This window comes from Macaca nemestrina, chromosome X (genome assembly GCF_043159975.1).
Source record: "Macaca nemestrina isolate mMacNem1 chromosome X, mMacNem.hap1, whole genome shotgun sequence".
Classification (NCBI taxonomy): domain Eukaryota; kingdom Metazoa; phylum Chordata; class Mammalia; order Primates; family Cercopithecidae; genus Macaca; species Macaca nemestrina.
Window position 1 is genome coordinate 110,993,814 of NC_092145.1, and position 26,059 is coordinate 111,019,872.

General features: G+C 42.8%; 2 protein-coding genes across 4 annotated transcripts; both read right to left on the reverse strand.

Moving 5' to 3' along the window:
- Positions 1 to 8,913: 8,913 nt before the first annotated feature.
- On the reverse strand, positions 8,914 to 15,947 carry LOC139360644 (G antigen 10-like). The gene is made up of 5 exons (XM_071088488.1): positions 15,869 to 15,947; positions 14,746 to 14,834; positions 14,147 to 14,270; positions 11,239 to 11,364; positions 8,914 to 9,030 (listed from the first exon to the last, which is right to left on the reverse strand). The coding sequence occupies exons 2-4, from the start codon at positions 14,824 to 14,826 to the stop codon at positions 11,240 to 11,242; spliced, it is 330 nt and encodes a 109-aa protein (XP_070944589.1). The 5' UTR covers positions 14,827 to 14,834; positions 15,869 to 15,947; the 3' UTR covers positions 8,914 to 9,030; position 11,239.
- Positions 15,948 to 18,207: 2,260 nt separating this feature from the next.
- On the reverse strand, positions 18,208 to 24,940 carry LOC139360734 (G antigen 10-like). Of its 3 annotated transcripts, none has more exons than XM_071088615.1 (5): positions 24,816 to 24,940; positions 23,693 to 23,781; positions 23,094 to 23,217; positions 20,216 to 20,341; positions 18,208 to 18,324 (listed from the first exon to the last, which is right to left on the reverse strand). In XM_071088615.1, the coding sequence occupies exons 2-4, from the start codon at positions 23,771 to 23,773 to the stop codon at positions 20,217 to 20,219; spliced, it is 330 nt and encodes a 109-aa protein (XP_070944716.1). In that variant the 5' UTR covers positions 23,774 to 23,781; positions 24,816 to 24,940; the 3' UTR covers positions 18,208 to 18,324; position 20,216. The 3 variants fall into 3 exon arrangements, with proteins under 3 accessions (XP_070944716.1, XP_070944714.1, XP_070944715.1); XM_071088613.1 differs by having other exon boundaries at positions 23,064 to 23,217; XM_071088614.1 differs by having other exon boundaries at positions 23,064 to 23,217; positions 24,780 to 24,915.
- Between the last annotated feature and the right edge of the window lie 1,119 nt (positions 24,941 to 26,059).

Below are 26,059 nucleotides of genomic sequence, written 5' to 3' on the forward strand. Positions count from 1 at the left end.
CGTCAATTTCATGAAAATTCTGCCTTATCTTGTGAGGATCTAAAGAGGTCATACATGTACAGAACCTAGCACAAAGAAGTAATTCATACATAGTACACATCCAGTAAATAGGAATTTTATAATAATTCCTCTTATTATTTTAAAAATAAATGGAGCCATTGTCATAATTATACACAGATCTAGGGTCAGTCAGCCCATTCTCAGCCACATAGCACAGATCAAAATCTAGGGAAAATAATAACCGGTGACATTTAACTTTCTGTGCACAGAGAGTTAATATCAGCAGAGAAACAGGAACAGATAGCTTTCAAATTGAAGAGGCATCCTCAGAGAACATGACCCTCACAAAGTTTGAGGGGATAGGTACCCGGAGCTGCCCGTTTGGTCACTGCCGTTTAAGAAGGGTCCAAATCTCAGAGAAGCATTCTAGAAAAGCTCATTATGTAATCCCAGCACTTTGGGAGGCCGAGGCGAGCGGACGACTTGAGCCTAGGAGTATAAAACCAGCCTGGGCAACATGAAAAAATATCATCTCCAAAATAGAAAAATTAGCTTGGCATGGTGGCATGTACCTATAGTCCTAGCTACTCAGGAGGGTGAGGTGGGAGGATCGCTTGAGCCCAGGAGGTTGAGGCTGCAGTGAGCTGTGATCACACTACTGCAGTCAGCATGGGTGACAGAGTGAGACCTGTCTCAATTGTTAAAATTTAAAAAGTACAGATTTATCAACGTAATTGACGACATAAACAGATTACTGGGGGAAAAACCCCTGTGGTAATCACAATTGATGCAGTGTTTGATGAAATTCAACATATATTCAAAATGAACACTCTCAGCAAACTAAAACAGAATGGAATGACTCTGAAAAAGTCCATCTACAAAAAAAGCACAGTAAATATTGTCGTGAAATGTTGAAATTTTTCCATTCCTCATCAGGAATAACACAAAAATTTCCACTATCGCAATTGTACTGGGTGGGTCTGCTCAATGCCATAAAATCAGAAAAGGAAATAAAAGTGTTTAAAATGGCAAAAACAGGCCCAGCACAGTGGCCCATGCCTGTAATCCCAACACTTTGAAAGGCCAAGGAGAGTGGATTACTTGCGCTCAGGAGTTTAAAAAAGCCTGGGCAACAAGCCAAAATCCCATCTGTACGAAAAATACAAAAAAAAACCAAACAAAAACAGCAGAAACAAAATTGTTCTTATTCAAAAATGATACGATTCTGTATGTTGAAAACTGAAAAAAATCTAGAAGAAAACTTTTTTTTTTTTTTTTTTTTTTGAGATGGAGTCTCGCTCTGTCGCCCAGGCTGGAGTGCAGTGGCCGGATCTCAGCTCACTGCAAGTTCCGCCTCCCGGGTTTACGCCATTCTCCTGCCTCAGCCTCCCGAGTAGCTGGGACTACAGGCGCCCGCCACCTAGCCCGGCTAGTTTTTTGTATTTTTTAGTAGAGACGGGGTTTCACTGGGTTAACCAGGATGGTCTCGATCTCCTGACCTTGTGATCCGCCCGTCTCGGCCTCTCAAAGTGCTGGGATTACAAGCTTGAGCCACCGCGCCCAGCCTAGAAGTAAACTTTTAAAATTCATAAGCATATTTAACAAGGTTTCTGGATAGAAAATCAATATATGAGAATTATGCCTCTACACACCAGCTCAAAGAGTTAGACTACAAAATTTCAAAGAATGATACATTTCACAGCATCAAATACCTAGAAATAAAATTAACAAAAGATGCACAAGACTTCTTTGCAGAAGGCTGTAAAGCTTTATTGGGAGAACTTTAGTGAAAATTTTTCCAACATAGGAGCAGCCTGCATCATTTCAGCGTGTCTTCTTTTAACACTGTGATCGCCCTTCACCTGAAACAAAAAACAACAGTTGGGAACATTACTGAGCAACAGATTATTATTATTATTATTATTATTATTATTATTATTATTATTACTTTAGACAGAATCTCACTCTGTCACTCAGGCTGGGGTGCAGTGGTGCAATCTCGGCTCACTGCAACCTCCGCCTTCTGGGTTCAAGCAATTCTCCTGCCTCAGCCTCCTGAGTAGCTGGGACCACAGGCACGTGCCACCACACCTGGCTAATTTTTTGTATTTTTAGAACAGACAGGGTTTCACCGTGTTAGCCAGGATGGTATCGAACTTCTGACCTCGTGATCCACCCGCCTCAGCCTCCCAAAGTGCTGCGATTACAGGCGTGAGCCACCGCGCCCGGCCGAGCAACAGATTGTTTAGATGACCCTAAAGGTATACAAAGCACACTACAGTTTGGGTTTTATAAAATGTACTAGAAACAGAAACCTAAGGGTGATCCTGTGTCTTACATCCAATTGAACCTCTGTACACACTTTGAGGGTAGACCTGCAGAATTTAAAGGTAATTTCTTCCTAAGCATCAGGTGCTCCCTTTCAATTCAGAAGCACTTACAATTCACAGTCAGCAATTTGGAAAACACATGTGTAAAACATACTTCAGTTGATTAGTCAGGAAGTACTAAAGTCATGGTCTTTCAACCTTAAATCTGATCAATCCATGTCTCTAAAGCTGAAACTTACATGTAACATTTGATATGGTGAGAGATGATTATATCATATATGTGTCGACAGTCTTATTAGAAATACTGGCTCATGAAGACTGACAGTGCAGCAGGGAGCGTGCATAGCACAGGCATCTTACTCACACCCATGCTGAGCATCACTGACCTACATGCCACAGATGATAGGAACTAACTGGTCTCTCGCCAGTTGATAATTCCGTCACTCAAGGTTTCCTTGGGGGAAAGATTTAAAAAGCAATTATTAATTAAAAGCCAGAGAATCGCAGCCTGGGCAACATAGTGAGACCTCATCTCTACAAAAATTTATTTTTAAAAAAACAAAATAAGTTAGGCACGGTGGCCTAGGCCTGTAGTTCCAGCCACTCAGGAAGGTGAAGTGAGAGAATGGCTTGAGGCTCAGAGGCAGAGGTTGCAGTGAGCTGAAATTGCACCACTGCACTCCAGCCTGGGTTACAGAGTGAACCCGTGTCTAAAAAAAATAAATAAATAAAATGAAGAGAATTCACAATTTGACAGAATCTAAGAGTAGGCATTCAAGTCTCCACACAGAAATGCAAACATGAAGCCGAGTGCCCGCTCACTTTCTTAGTACCAATGAAATCTCAATTCACACGTTTTAAGATGACTCAGGTCAGGGTTTGATGATTTGGGATAAAGAAATCATGCACAGCAGATAATCTCTGTATCCTATGCATTATATCCAACAGGATCAGTGTATGAAAAAACCAGAATGGAAAATTATATTAAAATATCTTCATTAAACTCAGTATTTTTATAAGACCAAAGATAGCTTTGTAAGTTAAGGGATTTGCTGAGAATCTCACCAAGGCTGTAAGAGCTGGTATTAGAACCTGCATCAGTGCTTCAGCATATTTCACACCAAGTGATGGGTGTTAAAAATATGTTATGTATTTGTTAAAAGCAGACCTTTAAAAAGCATCTGAAAATTATAAGCTGTTGGTCTGAGGGCTTATTCTCAAAAGCTATAATTCAATAGGGCTTTGACTCAATTTGTTTCTATATGACAGTCTATAAGTCAGTTGCTGGGGCTGGAACTACATTACAAAAAACCTTTATATAAGAACTCTATTATTGGCCAGAACCGGTGGCTCACGCCATAATCCCAGCATTTTGGTAGGCCGAGGCAGGTGGATCACCTGAGGTCAGGAGTTCGAGATCAGCCTGACTAATATGCCGCAACCCGTCTCCACTGATAATACAAAAATTACCCAGGCATGGTGGCATGTGCCTGTAGTCCCAGCTACTCGGGAGGCTGAGACAGCAGAGGTTGCAGTGACCTACAAGATCAGAAAACTGCACTCCAGGCTGGGTGACAAAGTAAGACTCTATTTCCAAAAATAAAAAATAAAAGTACAAAATAAAAAAAACCTCTAATATTAAAGAGGCAGTATTATCACCTCTGTGTTATTAAAACCATAATACTCTGGAAACAGACACCCTACAATTTGCATGGTTAATAGATTGCCTACCTTCTTCTGGCAGTTTCCCCGGCTCTGGATTTGACAGGCACATCCCCTTCACATCAGGACCATCTCCACGCTCACACCCAGTTTTCAGCTGAACCAGCTCCTGGCTATCAGCTTGCAGCTCAGGCCCTTAAAAGAAAAAAAATCAATTTAAGCAGTAAACCATGGAATATGAATAAGAAAATAATATTCATGCTCACAGTGTTATTAAATGAAAGCCTTAGGCTCATGTAGTAATAACTGTGTTAATAAGAATCACAAGAACATTATCTGAGGAGTCTGTTGCCAGAAAATAGGAAAACAGGGTTTTCCAAATATTACCCTCTTCCTTTCTGAAGACTGCCCTCACACAGCTTTGTCACCTCCTTTGCACATATCTGTGAATGTATTTCTCATTGTCCTTGTCATATTAAACACTCAAGGCTGAAATCCTGTCTCTCATTAGCAATTAGACTCCTAGCACCTAGCAAGTTATATGGCATGAGTAGCCACCAATAAATGGTGAGTGAAAAAAGGTCTCTAAACGATAAATGAAAAAGCCCAAACTGGTGAACATTCTGCAAACCAACTGTTCTATCTATCCTCTTCACAAACATCAGTATCATGAATGACAAAGAAAACTTAAGGAACCATTCCAGATGAAACTAAAAAGACATGACAACTACACGCAAGACATGATCCTGAACTGGACTCTGGATCAGAAAATTAAATTCTATAGAGGAAATTATCTGGGCCGGACGTGGTGGCTCACACCTATAATCCCAACAGTCTGGAAGGCCGAGGTGGGCAGAGCACTTGAGGTTAGGGGTTTCACCTGGCCAACATGGTGAAACCCTGTCTCTACTAAAAATATATTTTAAAAAAAAATTAGCCAGTTGCCATGACAGGCACCTGTAATCCAAGTTATTCAGGAGACTGAGACATGAGAATCCCTTGAACCTGAAAGGCTCAGGTTGCAATGCACCAAGATCGTACCACTGCACTCCAGTTTGACTGACGGAGTGAAACTCCGTCTCAAAAAAACAAAAAATGGGAAATTACTTGAATAACTGGCAAAATTTGAGTATATGCTGTATATTAAATGACTGCAGGTTCTCATTGTTAAATTTCCTTATTTCGATCATTGTGCAGTGATTATCCAAGGAATGACTTTTTCTTTCTGAGGATATACACACACTCAAGTACTTTGGGTAAAGGACCATAATACCTGAAAATTTACGCAAATAATTCACCATTAATAACAATAAATATAATACAAATAAGGGTGTGTGAGTGTGTAGGCACCAGGGTAAGAGAGGGAGAGAAGAGATAAGAAACTAATGAGGCAAAAACTATTAACAGTTGGTGAATCCAGATGAAAAATATATGAATTGATTGAAATTCTTGCAACTTTTCTATAAATATTATATTTACAAAATATATCAAATGAAAACTTAAAATAATATATGATGACTACACTGAACATTATGAAGACAGGGGATTTTTAAATTTGTGGTAAAAACTACACATAACTTAAAATTTATCAACTTAACTATTTGAAAGTGTTACAGTTCAGTAAAGACTTATGTTTCCAACATTACCAGCAACTAGGAACAAACTTTACATGTTTGCTTTCCAATACCACGAAACATTTAGTTATTCATTCACTCACTTATTTACTTACTTATTTACTTATTTCTTAGCGATAAGGTCTCACTATGCTTCCCAGGCTGGGCTTGAACTCCTGGACTCAAGCAAACCTCTCACTTCAGCGTCCCAAGTAGCCGGGACTACGAGTACACGGCACTGAGCCCATTGAGCCCACTGAGCACCATTGAGCACTGAGCCCATTGAGCACCTTTCTCTTAAATTACAATCTAAGGATAAACCATGGGACATGTATAATTCCTATATTCAGCCATAGAGTACTAAGAGCAGTGCGCATCAAATAAGAAATCTGATGTCTACAACACAGAAACGATTTCAATTACAATTGAAACGTAAATTTCTGAAGGACTGATTAGCTGAATGGATTTGAGGACTATGAAAAATCTTACAGTCAGGACATCCATTCCCTATTGGGGTAAACAGAAACTCAACTTTGTTCAAATGAAGTTATATTTAGGTTCAAAGGTCCTAAATGTAATATTCCATGAATGAACCCCAGGTAGTACAAAATAACATTATTTGTCAATCACAGAAAATATACTGCCCCAAACTGAGAATAAGGGAGAGGGTGGACAGCAATTAGTGGGTATTGTTGTCTGTCATAGTCTAGAAACCTTTAACAGTGAATTACTAGACTAATCCATGACCTGATACATAAAAGTATTGCTTCAAAATGTTTTATCTAGGAGAAATTATTTCTATCTTCTGTTAATCTCAGGATAATTATTTTTAAATTTTCTAACCATAAAAAAAATTTAGTCGCCTCTTAAAGCCACTTAAAAACTCATACTAAACCAACTACATGTATGGCAATATCCTGATTTATCCAGCTTTTATCCAACTTACCATATAAAAATATCAATCAAAGGAAATGGTGACCAACATTCAGCGACACAGTTTTTGGGTTTGCTCCTACTCCTAAGAATTGGGTCTATTTTGGGGCCAGTACTAAGCTACCTTACAGTAAAGCATTGCAGTTCTAACCATTTTAAGCAAAATCATTTACTATTTTCACAGCAACATAGATGGTAGGAAGACACACACTTTGGAAAAATAATACAAATTCTGTATTCACCAGTCAAGTGTTCTTGGATATTTGGAAAAATAATATAAATTCTGTATTCACCAGTCAAGTGTTCTTGGATAAAACACAGTCACCGAGGCTTCATTCTCTTTATAAAGTGGAGAAATTTTATCATAGTGAGGGATTTCCCTAAGCTAAGCTGCAAACTATACCCTCTTCAATTTTCCAGTCAATTTCCCAGCATTGTTTGCGTTGTTTTCTTCTCTCCTGCTTCTGGTATGTGACAACGCATCACACACACACACACACACACACACACACACACACACACACTTCCACAAGCATTCTTTCTTTGCCCTTCACCTTGAGCTGCAGATGCTCCCTTATCCTTTCTCTCCTGAGCAGGTGCAGGATCCTGACTTTGAGTTGGTGGTTCCAGTTTTTCAGGTGTTTCGTGAACATACTGGATGGGCTAGAAAACATGTGTGTGTGTACAATTTAAAAGTTTCGTTATTAATACATATCAATAAAATATACACATATACATGTATAGATACATATATATAAATACACACAGATAGAATACATAGAATCTTCTGATCATAATTAAGCCTAAAGACATTTCTCCAACTCTATTCTATATGCTTCATAAGGTTACTCTACCTACAGAAAGGTAACTCTGATAAGAGATACCCACAAAAACGTTGGAAGCAATTATACGCTATGGTAGAAGTATACAATTTAAAATTAACAAGCATGAGAAGGAAGTCATGTGCAAAAGCTGCAGAACACAAGAGGAAAAAAATCCTCCTGAAACATTATTTCCTTCATGAGATGCCATAACCATTGTCATAAGATGCCAGCCTAATCAACATGAGAAAATCTCATCACTACAAAACAAAAAAAAATCATAGAAAAATGAGCTAGGCATACTGGCATGTACCTAGAGTCACAGCTAATCAGGAGGCAGAGGTGGGAGGATCGCTTGAGCCCAGGAAGTCAAGGCTGCAGTTAGCTCTGACAACACCACCGCACTCTAGCCTGGGTGACGGAGGGAAATGGTAGCCAACATTCAGCAACACGGTTTTTGGAGTTATAAAAATACAAAATAAAAATGAATGAAGTTTTAAAAATACAATGTGAACCATAAATTTAGCAATCTAATTCCTGATATTAATAGATGAATGGGAAAAAATGCTGTGGTAATCAAAATAGATGCACTGTTTGATGAAACTCAACATAGATTCAAATGAATATGCTTAGCATATTTAGAACAGAATGGAATGACTTACTCTGAAGAAGTCCATCTACAAAAAAAGGACAGTAAATATGACGGTGAAATGTTGAAAGTTTTCCGTTTCTCATCAGGGATAAGACAAGGATGTCCACTATCACCATGGTAACAGGTGGGTCTGCGCAATGCCATATAATCAGAAAAGGAAATAAAACTCTTTACAACGGCTGCAACAGTCCTGGTGCGGAGGCCCACGCCTGTAATCCCAGCACTGTGGGAGGCAAGGCGGGTGCATCACTTGCACTCAGGAGTCCAAGAACAGCACGGGAAACATGGCAAAACCCCATCTCTACAAACAATACAAAAGGACAAAGAAAAATAAATGGCAGAAACAAAATTGCTCTTATTGAAGGATGATATGTTTCCGTATGTTGAAGACTGAAAATGATCCAGAAGTAAACTTTTAGAAATCATAAGCATATTTCACAAGGCTGCTGGATAGAAAACCAATATATAAGAATTATGTCTCCGCCGGGCATGGTGGCTCACGCCTGTAATCCCAGCACTTTAGGAGGCCAAGGCGGGTGAATCACGAGGTCAGGAATTCAAGAGCACCCTAGCCAAGATGGTGAAACCCCATCTCTACTAAAAATACAAAACTTAGTGGGGCGTGATGGTGGGCGCCTGTAATCCCAGCTACTCGGGAGGCTGAGGCAGAGAATTGCTTGAATCCGGGAGGCGGGGGTGGCAGTGAGCAGAGATCGCGCCACTGCACTCCAGCCTGGGTGACACAGCGAGACTCCGTCGCCAAAGAGAAAAATGAAAGAAAGAAAAAAGAATGATGTCTCTACATACCAGCTCAAACAGTTAGAATATAACATTTCAAAGAATGATACATGTGTCACAGCATCAAAAAGCGAGAAATAAAGTTCACAAAAGATGCACAAGACTTCTTTGCAGAGGGCTGTAAAGCTTTATTGGGAGAATTTTAATGAACAAATTTCCAACATAGGAGCAGCCTGCATCATTTCAGCGTGTCTTCTTTTAACACTGTCATTGCTTTTCACCTGTAACAGAAACATAACAATTGGGAACATGACTTAGCAACAGATTATTTAAATGACCCTAAAGACATACAAAATACACTACACTTTGGGTTTTATTAAATGGACTAGAAACAGAAACCTAAGGGTGATCCTGTGTCTTACATCCAATTAAACCTCTCTATACACTTTGAGGACGGACCTGCAGAATTTAAAGGTAATTTCTTCCCTAAACATCCAGTGCTTCCTTTCAATTCAGAAGCACTTACAATTCACAGTCAGCAATTTGGAAAACACATGTGTAAAACATATTTCAGTTGATTAGTCAGGAAGTACTAAAGTCATGGTCTTTCAACTTTAAATCCGATCAATCCATGTCTCTAAAGCTGAAACTTACATGTAACATTTGATATGGTGAGAGATGATTATATCACATATGTGTCGACAGTCTTATTAGAAATACTGGCTCATGAAGACAGTGCGGCAGGCAGCGTGCATAGCACAGACATCTTACTCACACCCATGCTGAGCATCACTGACCTACATGCCACAGAGGATAGGAACTAACCGGTCTCTCACCAGTTGATAACTCTGTCACTCAAGGTTTCCGTGAGGAAAGATTTTAAACACAATTGTTCATTAAAAGCCAGACAATCCCAGCCTGGGCAGCATAGTGAGACCTCATATCGACAAAAAAAAAAAAAAAAAGTTTAAAAAAATTTTTTTTAAAAATTAATAAATAACTTAGGCACGGTGGCTTGTGGGCTTGTGCATGTACTTTCAGCCACTCAAGAGGCTGAGGTGGGAGGACTGCTTTAGCCAGGGAGCCAGAGGTTGCAGTGAGCTGAAATCACACCACTGTACTCCAGACTGAGACTCTGTCTCAAACAAACAAACAAACAAAGAGGAGGGAGAATTCACAATTTGACAAGATACTACGATAGGTATTCAGCTCTCCACACGGAAAAACTAGGATGAAGCAGAGTGACCGCTCACTTTCTTAGTAGCAATGAAATCTCAATTTAGAGATTTTCAGATGACTCAGGCCAGGGTTTCATGATATGGGATCAACACATCATGCGAACCAGATGATCTCTGTATCCCATGCATTCTATGCAACAGGATCAGAGTATGAAAGAACCAGAAGGGAAAATGGTTTTAATTTTTTTTTTTTTTTTGAGACGGAGTCTCCCTCTGTCGCCCAGGCTGAAGGGCAGTGGCCTGATCTCAGCTCACTACAAGCTCCTCCTTCCGGGTTTACGCCATTCTCCTGCCTCAGCCTCCTGAGTAGCTAGGACTACAGGCGCCCGCCACCTCACCCGGCTAGATTTTTGTATTTTTTAGTAGAGACGGGGTTTCACCATGTTAGCCAGGATGGTCTTGATCTCCTGACCTCATGATCCGCCTGTCTCGGCCTCCCAAAGTGCTGGGATTACAGGCTTGAGCCACCGCGCCCGGCCGGGAAAATGGTTTTAAAATCTCTGACTTCAACTCACTATTTTCATAAGAACCAAAGACAGGTTTAGAAGTGAAAGGACTCACTCAGCATCTCGCCAAGGCTGTAAGAGCTGGTATTAGAACCCGCATCAGTGCTTTGGCATTTTTCACACCAAGTGATGGGTGTTACAAATGTGTTATGTATTTGTTAAAAGCAGATCATTACAAAAGCATCTGAAAATTATGAGCTATTGGTTCAAGGATTTAGACTCAAATCTTCATTCAACATGGCTTTGACTCAGTTTGTTTCTATATCTCACAGCCTATCAGTCGGGTGCTGGGGCCTGAACTACGTTTCAAATAACCTTTCTATATAAGAACTCTAGTATTACAGAGGCAGTACTGTTACCTCTCTGCTATTAAAAATATAATGCTGGGTCGGGCTCCGTGGCTCTCGCCTGTAATCCCGGAAATTTCAAAGGCGAGGCACGTGGATAACCCGAGGCCAGGAGTTCGGGACCAACCTGTGCAACGCAACGAAACCCCATCAATACTAAACATACAAAAATTAGCAGGGAACGGTGGAGCACGTCTGTAAGCCTGGCTACTCGGGAGGCACACGCGGGAGAATGACTTGAACCCGGGAGGCTGAAGTTCCAGTGACCGAGGTGGTACCACTGCACTCCAGCTTGGTCGACAGAGCGAGACTCTGTCTCAAAAAATAACAATTATTATTATTATACAATACTGTGGAAACAGACACCCTACGATCTGCATGTCTAATGGATTGCCTACCTTATTCAGGCCTTTTCACCTCCTCTGGATTTGGCAGGCTCATCTCCTGGACATCAGGACCATCTTCACGCTCATAATCGGGCGTCGGGCGAACCTCTTCCTGGCTCTCAGCTTCAGGCTCTGGCCCTTAAAAATAAAAAATACGTATCAATTTAAGCAGTAAAATATAAAATGTCAATAAGAAAATAATACTCATGCTCTCGGTGTTATTTTATCAAAGCTTTAGCTACTGTAATAATAGATGTGTTGACAAGAATCCCAGGAACATTATTTCAGGAGTCTGTTAGCAGAAAACAGGAAAACAAGGTGTTCCAAATATTACCCTCTTCCTTTCCGAAGACTGCCCTCAGACAACGTTGTGGCCTCCTTTGCTCTTCTCTGTTATTCTTCTTCTGATTGTCCTTACCTCATCAAATGACTCAAGGCTGAAATCCTGTCTCTCACAGCACTTACACTCCTAGCACTCAGACTCTCCTATGGCCTGAGTAGCCACCAATCAACGCTGAGTCGAAAAAAGGTCTTTAAAAAATACACGAAAAAGCCCAAACTGCAGAACATTCTGCAAACCAACTGGTCTATCCTCTTCAAAAATGTCTGTATCATGAATGACAAAGAAAAATTAAGGAAACATTCTAGATTAAAGGAAACTAAAAACACCTGAAAAGCACAGGTAAGACGTGATCCTGAACCGGACTCTGGATCAGAAAAAGAAATCCTATCAATAACATTATCTGGGCCGGGCGTGTGGTCTCACGCCTGCAATCCAAACACTTTGGGATGCCAAGGTGGGCAGATCAGGTGAGGTCAGAAGTTCAAGACCGCAGTGGCCGGCGCCTGTAGGCCCAGCTACACGGCAGGCTGAGGCGTGAGAATCCCTAGAACCTGGGAGGTGTAGGTTGCAGTGAGCCAAGATCGCACTACTGCACTCCAACCTGGGCAACAGAGGGAGACTCCGTCTCAACAAAGAATAACGAAAGGAAGAAAGAAGTTGTCTGGGGAGCTGGCAAAATTTGAGTATCCACTGTGTATTAAATGACTGCATTTTCTCATTGTTAAATTTCCTGATTTTGATCTTTCTGCAGTGATGATCCAAGAAATGACTTTCTCTTTGTGCTGACGATATACACACCCTCGAGTACATAGGGGAAAGGACCATGATACCTGAAACTTTATCTAAACAAGTCAGCATTAATAACAGTAAACATATATCCGCGTGTGGGTGTGTGCGAGTGTGGGGGCAGCCGGGTAAGAGAGGGAGGGAAGAGATATGAAACCTACGGAGCAAAAGCTATTAACAACTGGTGAATCTAAGTGAAAAGTATATGAGTTCATTGTACTATTCTTGCAAATTTTCTATAAATGTTTCGTCTTGAATATAGACACAGTAAAACTTTTAAAGAATACATGACAACTACACTGAACTTTAGGAAGAGAGGAGGTTTTCTTTTAATTGTGGTAAAAAACACACATATCATCAAATTTGCCGTCTTAACTATTTTTAAGTGGTACGGTTCACTAAGGAGTTATGTCTGCGACATTACCAGCCACTAGGCACAAACTATGAGTCTGTGTTTTCCTATACCATGAAACCTTTATTTATTTACTTCTTTGTTTGTTTATTAGCAATGAGGTCTTGCTGTGTTTCCCAGGCTGGGCTTGAACGCCAGGGCTCAAGCGATCCTCTCACCTCATCCTCCCAAGTAGCTGGGACTATGAGTGCACGACATTCAGCCCAGCTTGAGACCTTTCTCCTAAATGACAATCTGAGGATAAACCACAGGACATGCATAACGCTTATATTCAGCCGTAGACTACCAAGAGCAGTGTGCATCACCTAAGATATCTGAAGTCTACAACATGGATAGGATTTCAGTTACAATTACAATGTCAATTTCTGAAGAATTGATTAGCTGAATGGATTTGAGGACTATGGAAAATCTTACAGTCACGACACCCATTACCTACTGGGGTGAACAGAAACTTAACTTTCTTCAAACAAAGTTATATTTAGGTCCGAAGGTCCCAAATGTTTTATCCCACAAATGAACCCCGTGAAGAACAAAGCACCAAATATAACATTGTTTGTGAATCACACAAAATATACTGACCCGCACTGAGAATAAGGGAGTGGGTGGACAGCAAGTAATGGGCATTGTTATCAGTCATATTCTAGAAACTTTTAACAATGAATCCCTGGAATAATCCATGACCTCGGTTACATAAACGTTTCCTTTCAAAACATTTCATCTCGGAGAAAATATTTCCATCTCATGTTAATCCCAGGATAACTCCTTTTCTGCTTTTCCAACCATAAAAGGATTTAATCACCTCCTAAAAGCCACTTAGAAAATCACTAAAGCAGCTACCTGTATGGCAGTACCCTTGTTTATCCAGCTTTTATCGAACGTACCATATAAAAATATCAATCGAAGGCAACGGTGGCCAACATTCAGTGACTCGGTTTTTGGAGCTGCTCCTGCTCCTCTGAACTGGGTCTCTTCTTCGGCCAGTACTAAGCTACCTTACAGGAAAGCATTTGACTTTTAAGCATTTTCAGCAAAATCATTTCCTTCTGTATAGCAACACAGATGATAGGAAGACACAAACCGTGGAAAAAAGTATAAATTGTGTATTCACCAGTCAAGGGTTCTGGGATAAAACACAATCCCTGCACCTCTATTCTCTCATTTATAAAGTCGAGAAATTTTATCATAGTGAGGGATTTACCTAAGCTAAGCTGCAAACTACATAGCCTCCTGACTTTTCCAGTCAAATTCAGGCATTCTTTCCATTGATTTCTTTCCTCCTGTTCCTGCTATGTGACAATGCATAACACACACACACATGCACACACGCACACGCACACACACGGGCACACAAGCGGGCATTCTTCTTCCCTTTCCATCACCTTGACCTGCAGATGCTCCCTCATCCTCTCCCTCCTGAGCAGGTGCAGGATCCTGACTTTGAGTTGCTGGTTCCCCTTCTTCAGGTTTTGGTGGTTCCACTTCTTCATCACTGAACTGCTCGGGCTGGGGAATATGTGTGGGTATGCAAATAAAGAAAAAAAAAACAAGTTTTGCTATTCATACAAAATTTTACATATATACACAGAATACATAGCTATTTCTGATCATAACTAAGCCTAAAGACATTTCTCCAACTCTATTTTCTATGGCCAAGAACGTTACTCTACCCACAGGGAGGTTACTGTGAGAAAAGTGACGCACAAGGACTTTGGAAGCTATTATACTCTGTGTTGGAATACATGTGTACGATCTGTCATTAACAAACAAAGCATGAGAAAGAAGTCATGGGCAAGAGGTGAAGAACACGAGAGGAAAAACGAAAAATCCTCCAGAATCAATGTTTCCTTCATGAGACGCCATAATCATGTTTTATCAGCAGGAAAGACGTTTCTCAGCATTTCCATACTAACGCAACAACACTATCGCAAAAATTAATTTCTGCTAATAGAAAACCTCGAATTAATATTTAAGCGCTCACCAGCATAGGCCCAATCATTTCAGGAGGCTCTACATAGCGTCTTGGTCTACGCCGGTAGGTTGATCGTCCTCGCCAACTCATATTTCACACTGAAAACAGACAACCGTGATTGGGAACATGCGCTCCAGAGGGCTGCTATATTCGATCTCTTCCATGGATCAACGTTAACTTGTCGTTTTAATTTTGAAAATACTCTCAAAATAAGTCCCAGAGTGAAGCATACGTGTGTACGTTTTCTAAGTGCCTACAAAGCCATTTATGCTGGCCAAGCTGGCAGAGCAGTCATTTTAAGTCGTGTGGCAAGAGGCAGAGGACATTTTTTTCTAAATTTCTTTTGGACGCGGGGTCTCGCTGTGTTGCTCAGGCTGGAGTGCAGCGGCGCGATCACAGCTCACTGCAGCCTCGACCTCCTGCTCAAGGGATCCTCCCGCCTCTGTATCCCGAGTAACTCGGACTACAGGCGAGCACCACTGTGCCACGCAGATAGAGGTCATTTCTAATGAGGTTTAGTTTCACAAGCGGACTCCCCACGAAAACATTAGTGAATCACAATTCCCGTGATGGCTGCTTTGGGCAACTCCCGCTTCCTAGAGCCATTCACCCCCTCTCACATTAAGTTTGGTTGCACCGCACTGCCTCGCCCACTCCTTCCCACTTTTCCCGGACCTTCCATGGCGGACGTGAGACCTTGCAGTGCTTCTCACTCAGGCGCTCCACACTCCACACCGCTGGGGGGCGCTCACCAGGCCGTAGCCTTCCCAGGTACCAGGTTCCTTCTTTACCGACTGCCTCACCCCCACCGGGCACCCCATTCAGGATCTGCCCTGTGTCGTCAGGGGTTCTCGGCACCTCGGGACGTCCATCCCCCAAACAGCACTCACCCCATCATCACCTGAGCCCCTGACCGCCTTCCCTCTGCGGACCACCTTCCTCCCAATCCAGGCCCCCTCACGACCACAAAGTCGATGGTGGCCTGGTAGCCTGAGAAGAGAAGGAGGATGACCTCGAGGTCCTTCTCCCTCAGAGGCCACAGACCAGGAAGCGGGATCCACCGGACCCACCCGAGGCCCTCTTCACCCCCACTCACACTTCAGCCCCCGTTATGACTGGCCTGCAGACCTACCAGACGAATCTCAGTAGGGGAAAAAGAGTCCGGACGGCAAGAACGAGACCGCACAGCCTCACAGCTCCCTGGCGTTCTTCACGTGGGCTAACGGGCTGGGCGGAAGACGCCCAGTGAACATGCGCACTGAGAAGGGAGCCCAGAGAGCATGCGCGGCTGTGGGCCTGGGCGGGCTGCCGTTCCCAACCCCATGCCCCAAACCCCTGATTCCCATCCACACTGAGGATAATGGACTCCAACCTCCCTTTGCTGTTTCCTATGCTTCTGGGACTCAAATACCTCAAGTAGTGCTCCCCTCAAAACTCACTCGATTTTCAACTGAACCGACCCCGACACACACACACACACACACACACACACACACACACACCCAGGGTCCTCTCTTGCCCTGGCCCCACCATGGGGACAAGAACCACGGTGACTGCCTGGAAAGACAGGTAGACCACCTGCAAAAACAGCAATAGCAACCTACCCCACAAGGAAATTGTTCAATGTGAACAAGTCACAGAAAGAGACTGAAAGAAAAATGAATACAATCTCTAGGACCTGTAAAGAAATACTAAAACGGTATCTATCCTTTTTAGAATCAGAATCACAGAAGGAGAAGTGACAGTATTAGGGAAACGGGACAGCCAGAGTGGCACCATGTGAAAATCAGCTCCATCTTGAAACTAGCAAGATACATAGTCCTACCAGTCACAACCCATGGTCCTAAGATGTTTGGAGTTGAGAAAACAGACGAAAGGTACCTCCACGGACATGCCCCCACAGCAGCAGAAACTGCAGGGTTCCCAACACCCAACAATATATGCTTTCAACATAATTATGCTCTCATGGACTTACACACTGGTAAGTCAAGGATAGTTGTCTTTAAATCAACAGAATGATAAATTTCATCATGCAAGTCTTTGCCCACCTGCACAAAGGTACAGGTAAGTTTAGTCTTTATATAGATAAGACCCCTGTATAAGAAAAACCTGATCAGGCCAAGTCTCACGCCTGTAATCCTAGTATTTTGGGAGGCTGTGCTGGCCAGAACACCCGAGCTGAGGACTTCCATCGAGAGCAGCCTGAGCAACATCAGAAAATCTCAAAACTACAAAAAACAAAGAAAAAGCCATCAAAAAATTACCTGGGCATGGTGGCATGTACCTAGACTCACAGCTACTCAGGAGGCTGAGGTGGGAGGATCGCTTCAGCCCAGGAGGTCAAGGCTGCAGTGAGCTCTGATAACACCACTGCACCCCAGCCTGGATGACAGAGTGAGACCCTGTCTCAAGTTTTAAAAATTGAACATAAAAACATCCAATTTTATCAATCGAATTCACTATATTAACAGATGAATGGGAAAAAATGCTGTGGTCGAAATAGATGCACTGTTTGATGAAACTCAACATAGATTCAAATGAATACGCTCAGCATATTTAGAACAGAATGGAATGACTTACTCTGAAGAAGTCCGTCTACAAAAAAAGGACAGTAACTATGACAGTGAAATGTTGAAAGTTTTCCGTTTCTCATCAGGGATAAGACAAGGATGTCCACTATCACCATGGAACAGGTGGGTCTGCGCAATGCCATAAAATCAGAAAAGGAAATAAAAGTCTTTACAACGGCAGCAACAGTCCTGGTGCGGAGGCCCATGCCTGTAATCCCAGCACTGTGGGAGGCAAGGCGGGTGCATCACTTGCACTCAGGAGTCCAAGAACAGCACGGGAAACATGGCAAAACCCCGTCTCTACAAACAATACAAAAGGACAAAGAAAAATAAATGGCAGAAATAAAATTGCTCTTATTGAAGGATGATATGTTTCTGTATGTTGAAGACTGAAAATGATCTAGAAATAAACTTTTAGAGTTCATAAGCATATTTCACAAGGCTGCTGGATAGAAAACCAATATATAAGAATTATGTCTCCGCCGGGCATGGTGGCTCACGCTTGTAATCCCAACACTTTGGAAGGCCGAGGCGGGTGAATCACGAGGTCAGGAATTCAAGAGCACCCTAGCCAAGATGGTGAAACCCCATCTCTACTAAAAATACAAAACTTAGCCGGGAGTGCTGGTGGGCGCCTGTAATCCCAGCTACTTGGGAGGCTAAGGCAGAGAATTGCTTGAATCCGGGAGGCGGGGGTGGCAGTGAGCAGAGATCGCGCCACTGCACTCCAGCCTGGGTGACACAGCGAGACTCTGTCGCCAAAGGGAAAAATGAAAGAAAGAAAAAAGAATGATGTGTCTACATACCAGCTCAAACAGTTGGAATATAACATTTCAAAGAATGATACATGTCTCACAGCATCAAAAAGCTAGAAATAAAGTTCACAAAAGATGCGCAAGACTTCTTTGCAGAGGGCTGTAAAGCTTTATTGGGAGAATTTTAATGAACAAATTTCCAACATAGGAGCAGCCTGCATCATTTCAGCGTGTCTTCTTTTAACACTGTCATTGCTTTTCACCTGTAACAGAAACATAACAATTAGCAACGTGACTTAGCAACAGATTATTTAAATGACCCTAAAGGCATACAAAACACACTACAGTTTGGATTTTGTTAAATGGACTAGAAACAAAACCCAAAGGGTGATCCTGTGTCTTACATCCAATTAAACCTCAATACACTTTGAGGACGGACCTGTAGAATTTAAAGGTAATTTCTTCCCTAAACATCCAGTGCTTCCTTTCAATTCAAAAGCACTTACAATTCACAGTCAGGAATTTGGAAAACACAAGTGTAAAACATACTTCAGTTGATTAGTCAGGAAGTCCTAAAGTCATGGTCTTTCAACTTTAAATCTGATCAATCCATGTCTCTAAAGCTGAAACTTACATGTAACATTTGATATGGTGAGAGATGATTATATCACATATGTGTCAACAGTCTTATTAGAAATACTGGCTCATGAAGACTGACAGTGTGGCAGGGAGCGTGCATAGCACAGGCATCTTACTCACACCCATGCTGAGCATCACTGACCTACATGCCACAGAGGATAGGAACTAACCGGTCTCTCGCCAGTTGATAATTTCATCACTCAAGGTTTCCGTGAGGAAAGATTTTAAAAGCAATTGTTCATTAAAAGCCAGAGAATCCCAGCCTGGGCAACATAGTGAGACCTCATCTCGACAAAAAAAAATTTTTTTTTAATTTAACAGAAAAAAAAAAAAAAAAAACAACTTAGGCACGGTGGCTTGTGCATATACTTTCAGCCACTCAGGAGGCTGAGGTGGGAGGACTGCTTTAGCCAGGGAGCCAGAGGTTGCAGTGAGCTGAAATCACACCACTGTACTCCAGCCTGGGTGACAGACTGAGACTCTGTCTCAAACAAACAAAGAGGAGGGAGAATTCACAATTTGACAAGATGCTACCATATATATTCAGCTCTCCACACGGAAAAACTAAGATGAAGCAGAGTGACCGCTCACTTTCTTAGTAGCAATGAAATCTCAATTTAGAGATTTTCAGATGACTCAGGCAGGGTTTCATGATTTGGGATCAACACATCATGTGAAGCAGATGATCTCTGTATCCCATGCATTCTATACAACAGGATCAGAGTATGAAAGAACCAGAAGGGAAAATGGTTTTAAAATCTCTGACTTCAACTCACTATTTTCATAAGAACCAAAGACAGGTTTAGAAGTGAAAGGACTCACTCAGCATCTCGCCAAGGCTGTAAGAGCTGGTATTAGAACCCGCATCAGTGCTTCGGCATTTTTCACACCAAGTGATGGGTGTTACAAATGTGTTATGTATTTGTTAAAAGCAGATCTTTACAAAAGCATCTGAAAATTATGAGCTATTGGTTCAAGGATTTAGACTCAAATCTTCATTCAACATGGCTTTGACTCAGTTTGTTTCTATATCTCACAGCCTATCAGTCGGGTGCTGGGGCCTGAACTACGTTTCAAATAACCTTTCTATATAAGAACTCTAGTATTACAGAGGCAGTACTGTTACCTCTCTGCTATTAAAAATATAATGCTGGGTCGGGCTCCGTGGCTCTCGCCTGTAATCCCGGAAATTTCAAAGGCGAGGCACGTGGATAACCCGAGGCCAGGAGTTCGGGACCAACCTGTGCAACGGAACAAAACCCCATCAATACTAAACATACAAAAATTAGCTGGGAACGGTGGAGCACGTCTCTAAGCCTGGCTACTCGGGAGGCACACGCGGGAGAATGACTTGAACCCGGGAGGCTGAAGTTCCAGTGACCGAGGTGGGACCACTGCACTCCAGCTTGGTCGACAGAGCGAGACTCTGTCTCAAAAAATAACTATTATTATTGTTATTATACAATACTGTGGAAACAGACACCCTACGATCTGCATGTCTAATGGATTGCCTACCTTATTCAGGCCTTTTCACCTCCTCTGGATTTGGCAGGCTCATCTCCTGGACATCAGGACCATCTTCACGCTCATAATCGGGCGTCGGGCGAACCTCTTCCTGGCTCTCAGCTTCAGGCTCTGGCCCTTAAAAATAAAAAATACGTATCAATTTAAGCAGTAAAACATAAAATATCAATGAGAAAATAATACTCATGCTCTCGGTGTTATTTTATCAAAGCTTTAGCTACTGTAATAATAGATGTGTTGACAAGAATCCCAGGAACATTATTTCAGGAGTCTGTTAGCAGAAAACAGGAAAACAAGGTGTTCCAAATATTACCCTCTTCCTTTCCGAAGACTGCCCTCAGACAACGTTGTGGCCTCCTTTGCTCTTCTCTGTTATTCTACTTCTGATTGTCCTTACCTCATCAAATGACTCAAGGCTGAAATCCTGTCTCTCACAGCACTTACACTCCTAGCACTCAGACTCTCCTATGGCCTGAGTAGCCACCAATCAACGCTGAGTCGAAAAAAGGTCTTTAAAAAATACACGAAAAAGCCCAAACTGCAGAACATTCTGCAAACCAACTGGTCTATCCTCTTCAAAAATGTCTGTATCATGAATGACAAAGAAAAATTAAGGAAACATTCTAGATTAAAGGAAACTAAAAACACCTGAAAAGCACAGGTAAGACGTGATCCTGAACCGGACTCTGGATCAGAAAAAGAAATCCTATCAATAACATTATCTGGGCCGGGCGTGTGGTCTCACGCCTGCAATCCAAACACTTTGGGATGCCAAGGTGGGCAGATCAGGTGAGGTCAGAAGTTCAAGACCGCAGTGGCCGGCGCCTGTAGGCCCAGCTACACGGCAGGCTGAGGCGTGAGAATCCCTAGAACCTGGGAGGTGTAGGTTGCAGTGAGCCAAGATCGCACTACTGCACTCCAACCTGGGCAACAGAGGGAGACTCCGTCTCAACAAAGAATAACGAAAGGAAGAAAGAAGTTGTCTGGGGAGCTGGCAAAATTTGAGTATGCACTGCGTATTAAATGACTGCATTTTCTCATTGTTAAATTTCCTGATTTTGATCTTTCTGCAGTGATGATCCAAGAAATGACTTTCTCTTTGTGCTGACGATATACACACCCTCGAGTACATAGGGGAAAGGACCATGATACCTGAAACTTTATCTAAACAAGTCAGCATTAATAACAGTAAACATACATCCGCGTGTGGGTGTGTGTGAGTGTGTGGGCAGCCGGGTAAGAGAGGGAGGGAAGAGATATAAAACCTACGGAGAGAAAGCTATTAAAAATTGGTGAATCTAGGTGAAAAGTATATGAGTTCGTTGTACCATTCTTGCAAATTTTCTATAAATGTTATGTCTTGAATATAGACACAGTAAAAATTTTAAAGAATATATGACAACTACACTGAAGTTTAGGAAGAGAGGAGGTTTTCTTTCAATTGTGGTAAAAAAATACACATATCCTCAAACTTACCGTCTTTTTTTAAGTGGTACAGTTCACTAAGGAGTTATGTCTGCAACATTACCAGCCACTAGGCACAAACTTTGAATCTGTGTTTTCTATACCATGAAACCTTTATTTATTTACTTGTTTGTTTGTTTGTTTATTACTGATGAGATCTCGCTATGTTTCCCAGGCTGGGCTTGAACGCCAGGGCTCAAGCGATCCTCTCACCTCAGCCTCCCAAGTAGCTGGGACTATGAGTGCACGGCGTTCAGCCCAGCTTGAGACCTTTCTCCTAAATGACAATCTGAGGATAAACCACAGGACATGCATAATGCTTATATTCAGCCATAGAGTACCAAGAGCAGTGTGCATCACCTAAGACATCTGAAGTCTACAACATGGATAGGATTTCAGTTACAATTACAATGTTAATTTCTGAAGGACTGATTAGCTGAATGGATTTGAGGACTATGGAAAATCTTACAGTCATGACACCCATTACCTACTGGGATAAACAGAAACTTAACTTTCTTCAAACAAAGTTATATTTAGTCCGAAGGTCCCAAATGTAATATTCCATAAATGAACCCCGTGAAGAACAAAGCACCAAATATAACATTGTTTGTGAATCACACAAAATATACTGTCCCGCACTGAGAATAAGGGAGTGGGTGGACAGCAGGTAATGGGCATTGTTATCAGTCATATTCTAGAAACTTCTAACAATGAATCCCTGGAATAATCCATGACCTCAGTTACATAAATGTTTCCTTTCAAAACATTTTATCTCGGAGAAATGATTTCCATCTCATGTTAATCCCAGGATAACTCCTTTTCTGTTTTTCCAACCATAAAATGATTTAATCACCTCCTAAAAGCCACTTAGAAAATCACTAAAGCAGCTACCTGTATGGCAGTATCCTCGTATATCCGGCTTTTATCAAACGTACCATAAAAATATCAATCTAAGGAAACGGTGGCCAACATTCAGTGACTTGGTTTTTGGAGCTGCTCCTGCTCCTCTGAACTGGGTCTCTTCTTGGGCCAGTACTAAGCTACCTTACAGAAAAGCATTTGCGTTTTAAGCATTTTCAGCAAAATCTTTCCTTCTTTATAGCAACATAGATGATAGGAAGACACAAACCTTGGAACAAAGTACAAATTGTGTATTCACCAGTCAATCCCGGCACCTCTATTCTCTCATTCATAAAGTCGAGAAATTTTATCACAGTGAGGGATTTGCCTAAGCTAAGCTGCAAACTACATAGCCTCCTGGCTTTTCCAGTCAATTTCAGGCATTCTTTCCACTGATTTCTTTCCTCCTGTTCCTGCTATGTGACAATGCATAACACACACACACATGCACACGCACACACTCAGACACACACACCAGCGGGCATTCTTCTTCCCTTTCCATCACCTTGACCTGCAGATGCTCCCTCATCCTCTCCCTCCTGAGCAGGTGCAGGATCCTGACTTTGAGTTGCTGGTTCCCCTTCTTCAGGTTTTGGTGGTTCCACTTCTTCATCACTGAACTGCTCGGGCTGGGGAATATGTGTGGGTATGCAAATAAAGAAAAAAAAACAAGTTTTGCTATTGATACAAAATTTTACATATATACACAGAATACATAGCTATTTCTGATCATAACTAAGCCTAAAGACATTTTTCCAACTCTATTCTCTATGGCCAAGAACGTTACTCTACCCACAGGGAGGTTACTGTGAGAAAAGTGACGCACAAGGACTTTGGAAGCTATTATACTCTGTGTTGGAATACATGTGTACGATCTGTCATTAACAAACAAAGCATGAGAAAGAAGTCATAGGCAAGAGCTGAAGAACACGAGAGGAAAAACAAAAAAATCCTCCAGAATCAATGTTTCCTTCATGAGACGCCATAATCATGTTTTATCAGCAGGAAAGACGTTTCTCAGCATTTCCATACTAATGCAACAACACTATCGCAAAAATTAATTTCTGCTAATAGAAAACCTCGAATTAATATTTAAGCGCTCACCAGCATAGGCCCAATCATTTCAGGAGGCTCTACATAGCGTCTTGGTCTACGCCGGTAGGTCGATCTTCCTCGCCAACTCATATTTCACACTGAAAACAGACAACCGTGATTGGGAACATGCGCTCCAGAGGGCTGCTATATTCGATCTCTTCCATGGATCAATGTTAACTTGTCGTTTTAATTTTGAAAATACTCTCAAAATAAGTCCCAGAGTGAAGCATACGTGTGTACGTTTTCTAAGTGCCTACAAAGCCATTTATGCTGGCCAAGCTGGCAGAGCAGTCATCTTAAGGCGTGTGGCAAGAGGCAGAGGACATTTTTTTCTAAATTTCTTTTGGACGCAGGGTCTCGCTGTGTTGCTCAGGCTGGAGTGCAGGGGCGCGATCACAGCTCACTGCAGCCTCGACCGCCTGCTCAAGGGATCCTCCCGCCTCTGTGTCCCGAGTAACTCGGACTATAGGCGAGCACCACTATGCCCCGCAGATAGAGATCATTTCTGATGAGGTTTAGTTTCACAAGCGGACTCCCCACGAAAACACTAGTGAATCACAATTCCCGTGATGGCTGCTTTGGGCAACTCCCGCTTGCTAGAGCCATTCACCCCCTCTCACATTAAGTTTGGTTGCACCGCACTGCCTCGCCCACTCCTTCCCACTTTTCCCGGACCTTCCATGGCGGACGTGAGACCTTGCAGTGCTTCTCACTCAGGCGCTCCACACTCCACACCGCTGGGGGGCGCTCACCAGGCCGTAGCCTTCCCAGGTACCAGGTTCCTTCTTTACCGACTGCCTCACCCCCACCGGGCACCCCATTCAGGATCTGCCCTGTGTCGTCGGGGGTTCTCGGCACCTCGGGACTTCCATCCCCCAAACAGCACTCACCCCATCATCACCTGAGCCCCTGACCGCCTTCCCTCTGCGGACCACCTTCCTCCCTGTCCAGGCCCCCTCACGACCACAAAGTCGATGGTGGCCTGGTAGCCTGAGAAGAGAAGGAGGATGACCTCGAGGTCCTTCTCCCTCAGAGGCCACAGACCATGAAGCGGGATCCACCGGACCCACCCGAGGCCCTCTTCACCCTCACTCACACTTCAGCCCCCGTTATGACTGGCCTGCAGACCTACCAGACGAATCTCAGTAGGGGAAAAAGAGTCCGGACGGCAAGAACGAGACCGCACAGCCTCACAGCTCCCTGGCGTTCTTCACGTGGGCTAACGGGCTGGGCGGAAGACGCCCAGTGAACATGCGCACTGAGAAGGGAGCCCAGAGAGCATGCGCGGCTGTGGGCCTGGGCGGGCTGCCGTTCCCAACCCCATGCCCCAAACCCCTGATTCCCATCCACACTGAGGATAATGGACTCCAACCTCCCTTTGCTGTTTCCTATGCTTCTGGGACTCAAATACCTCAAGTAGTGCTCCCCTCAAAACTCACTCGATTTTCAACTGAACCGACCCCGACACACACACACACACACACACACACACACACACACACACCCCCAGGGTCCTCTCTTGCCCTGGCCCCACCATGGGGACAAGAACCACGGTGACTGCCTGGAAAGACAGGTAGACCACCTGCAAAAACAGCAATAGCAACCTACCCCACAAGGAAATTGTTCAATGTGAACAAGTCACAGAAAGAGACTGAAAGAAAAATGAATACAATCTCTAGGACCTGTAAAGAAATACTAAAACGGTATCTATCCTTTTTAGAATCAGAATCACAGAAGGAGAAGTGACGGTATTAGGGAAACGGGACAGCCAGAGTGGCACCATGTGAAAATCAACTCCATCTTGAAACTAGCAAGATACATAGTCCTACCAGTCACAACCCATGGTCCTAAGATGTTTGGAGTTGAGAAAGCAGACGAAAGGTACCTCCACGGACATGCCCCCACAGCAGCAGAAACTGCAGGGTTCCCAACACCCAACAATATATGCTTTCAACATAATTATGCTCTCATGGACTTACACACTGGTAAGTCAAGGATAGTTGTCTTTAAATCAACAGAATGATAAATTTCATCATGCAAGTCTTTGCCCACCTGCACAAAGGTACAGGTAAGTTTAGTCTTTATATAGATAAGACCCCTGTATAAGAAAAACCTGATCAGGCCAAGTCTCACGCCTGTAATCCTAGTATTTTGGGAGGCTGTGCTGGCCAGAACACCCGAGCTGAGGACTTCCATCGAGAGCAGCCTGAGCAACATCAGAAAATCTCAAAACTACAAAAAACAAAGAAAAAGCCATCAAAAAATTACCTGGGCATGGTGGCATGTACCTAGACTCACAGCTACTCAGGAGGCTGAGGTGGGAGGATCGCTTCAGCCCAGGAGGTCAAGGCTGCAGTGAGCTCTGATAACACCACT

Bases quoted from the DNA above. Each gene is read 5' to 3' on its own strand.
- LOC139360644 (XM_071088488.1), bottom strand. From the start codon at position 14,826: ATGAGTTGGCGAGGACGATCAACCTACCGGCGTAGACCAAGACGCTAT. The intron at 14,271-14,745 runs GTGAGCGCTTAA...CATATTCCCCAG, and splicing joins AAATGATTGGGCCTATGCTG to CCCGAGCAGTTCAGTGATGA. The intron at 11,365-14,146 runs GTGATGGAAAGG...TTTATTTTTAAG, and splicing joins GGGAGCATCTGCAGGTCAAG to GGCCAGAGCCTGAAGCTGAG.
- LOC139360734 (XM_071088613.1), bottom strand. From the start codon at position 23,773: ATGAGTTGGCGAGGAAGATCGACCTACCGGCGTAGACCAAGACGCTAT. The intron at 23,218-23,692 runs GTGAGCGCTTAA...CATATTCCCCAG, and splicing joins AAATGATTGGGCCTATGCTG to CCCGAGCAGTTCAGTGATGA. The intron at 20,342-23,063 runs GTGTGTGTGTCT...TTTATTTTTAAG, and splicing joins GGGAAGAAGAATGCCCGCTG to GGCCAGAGCCTGAAGCTGAG.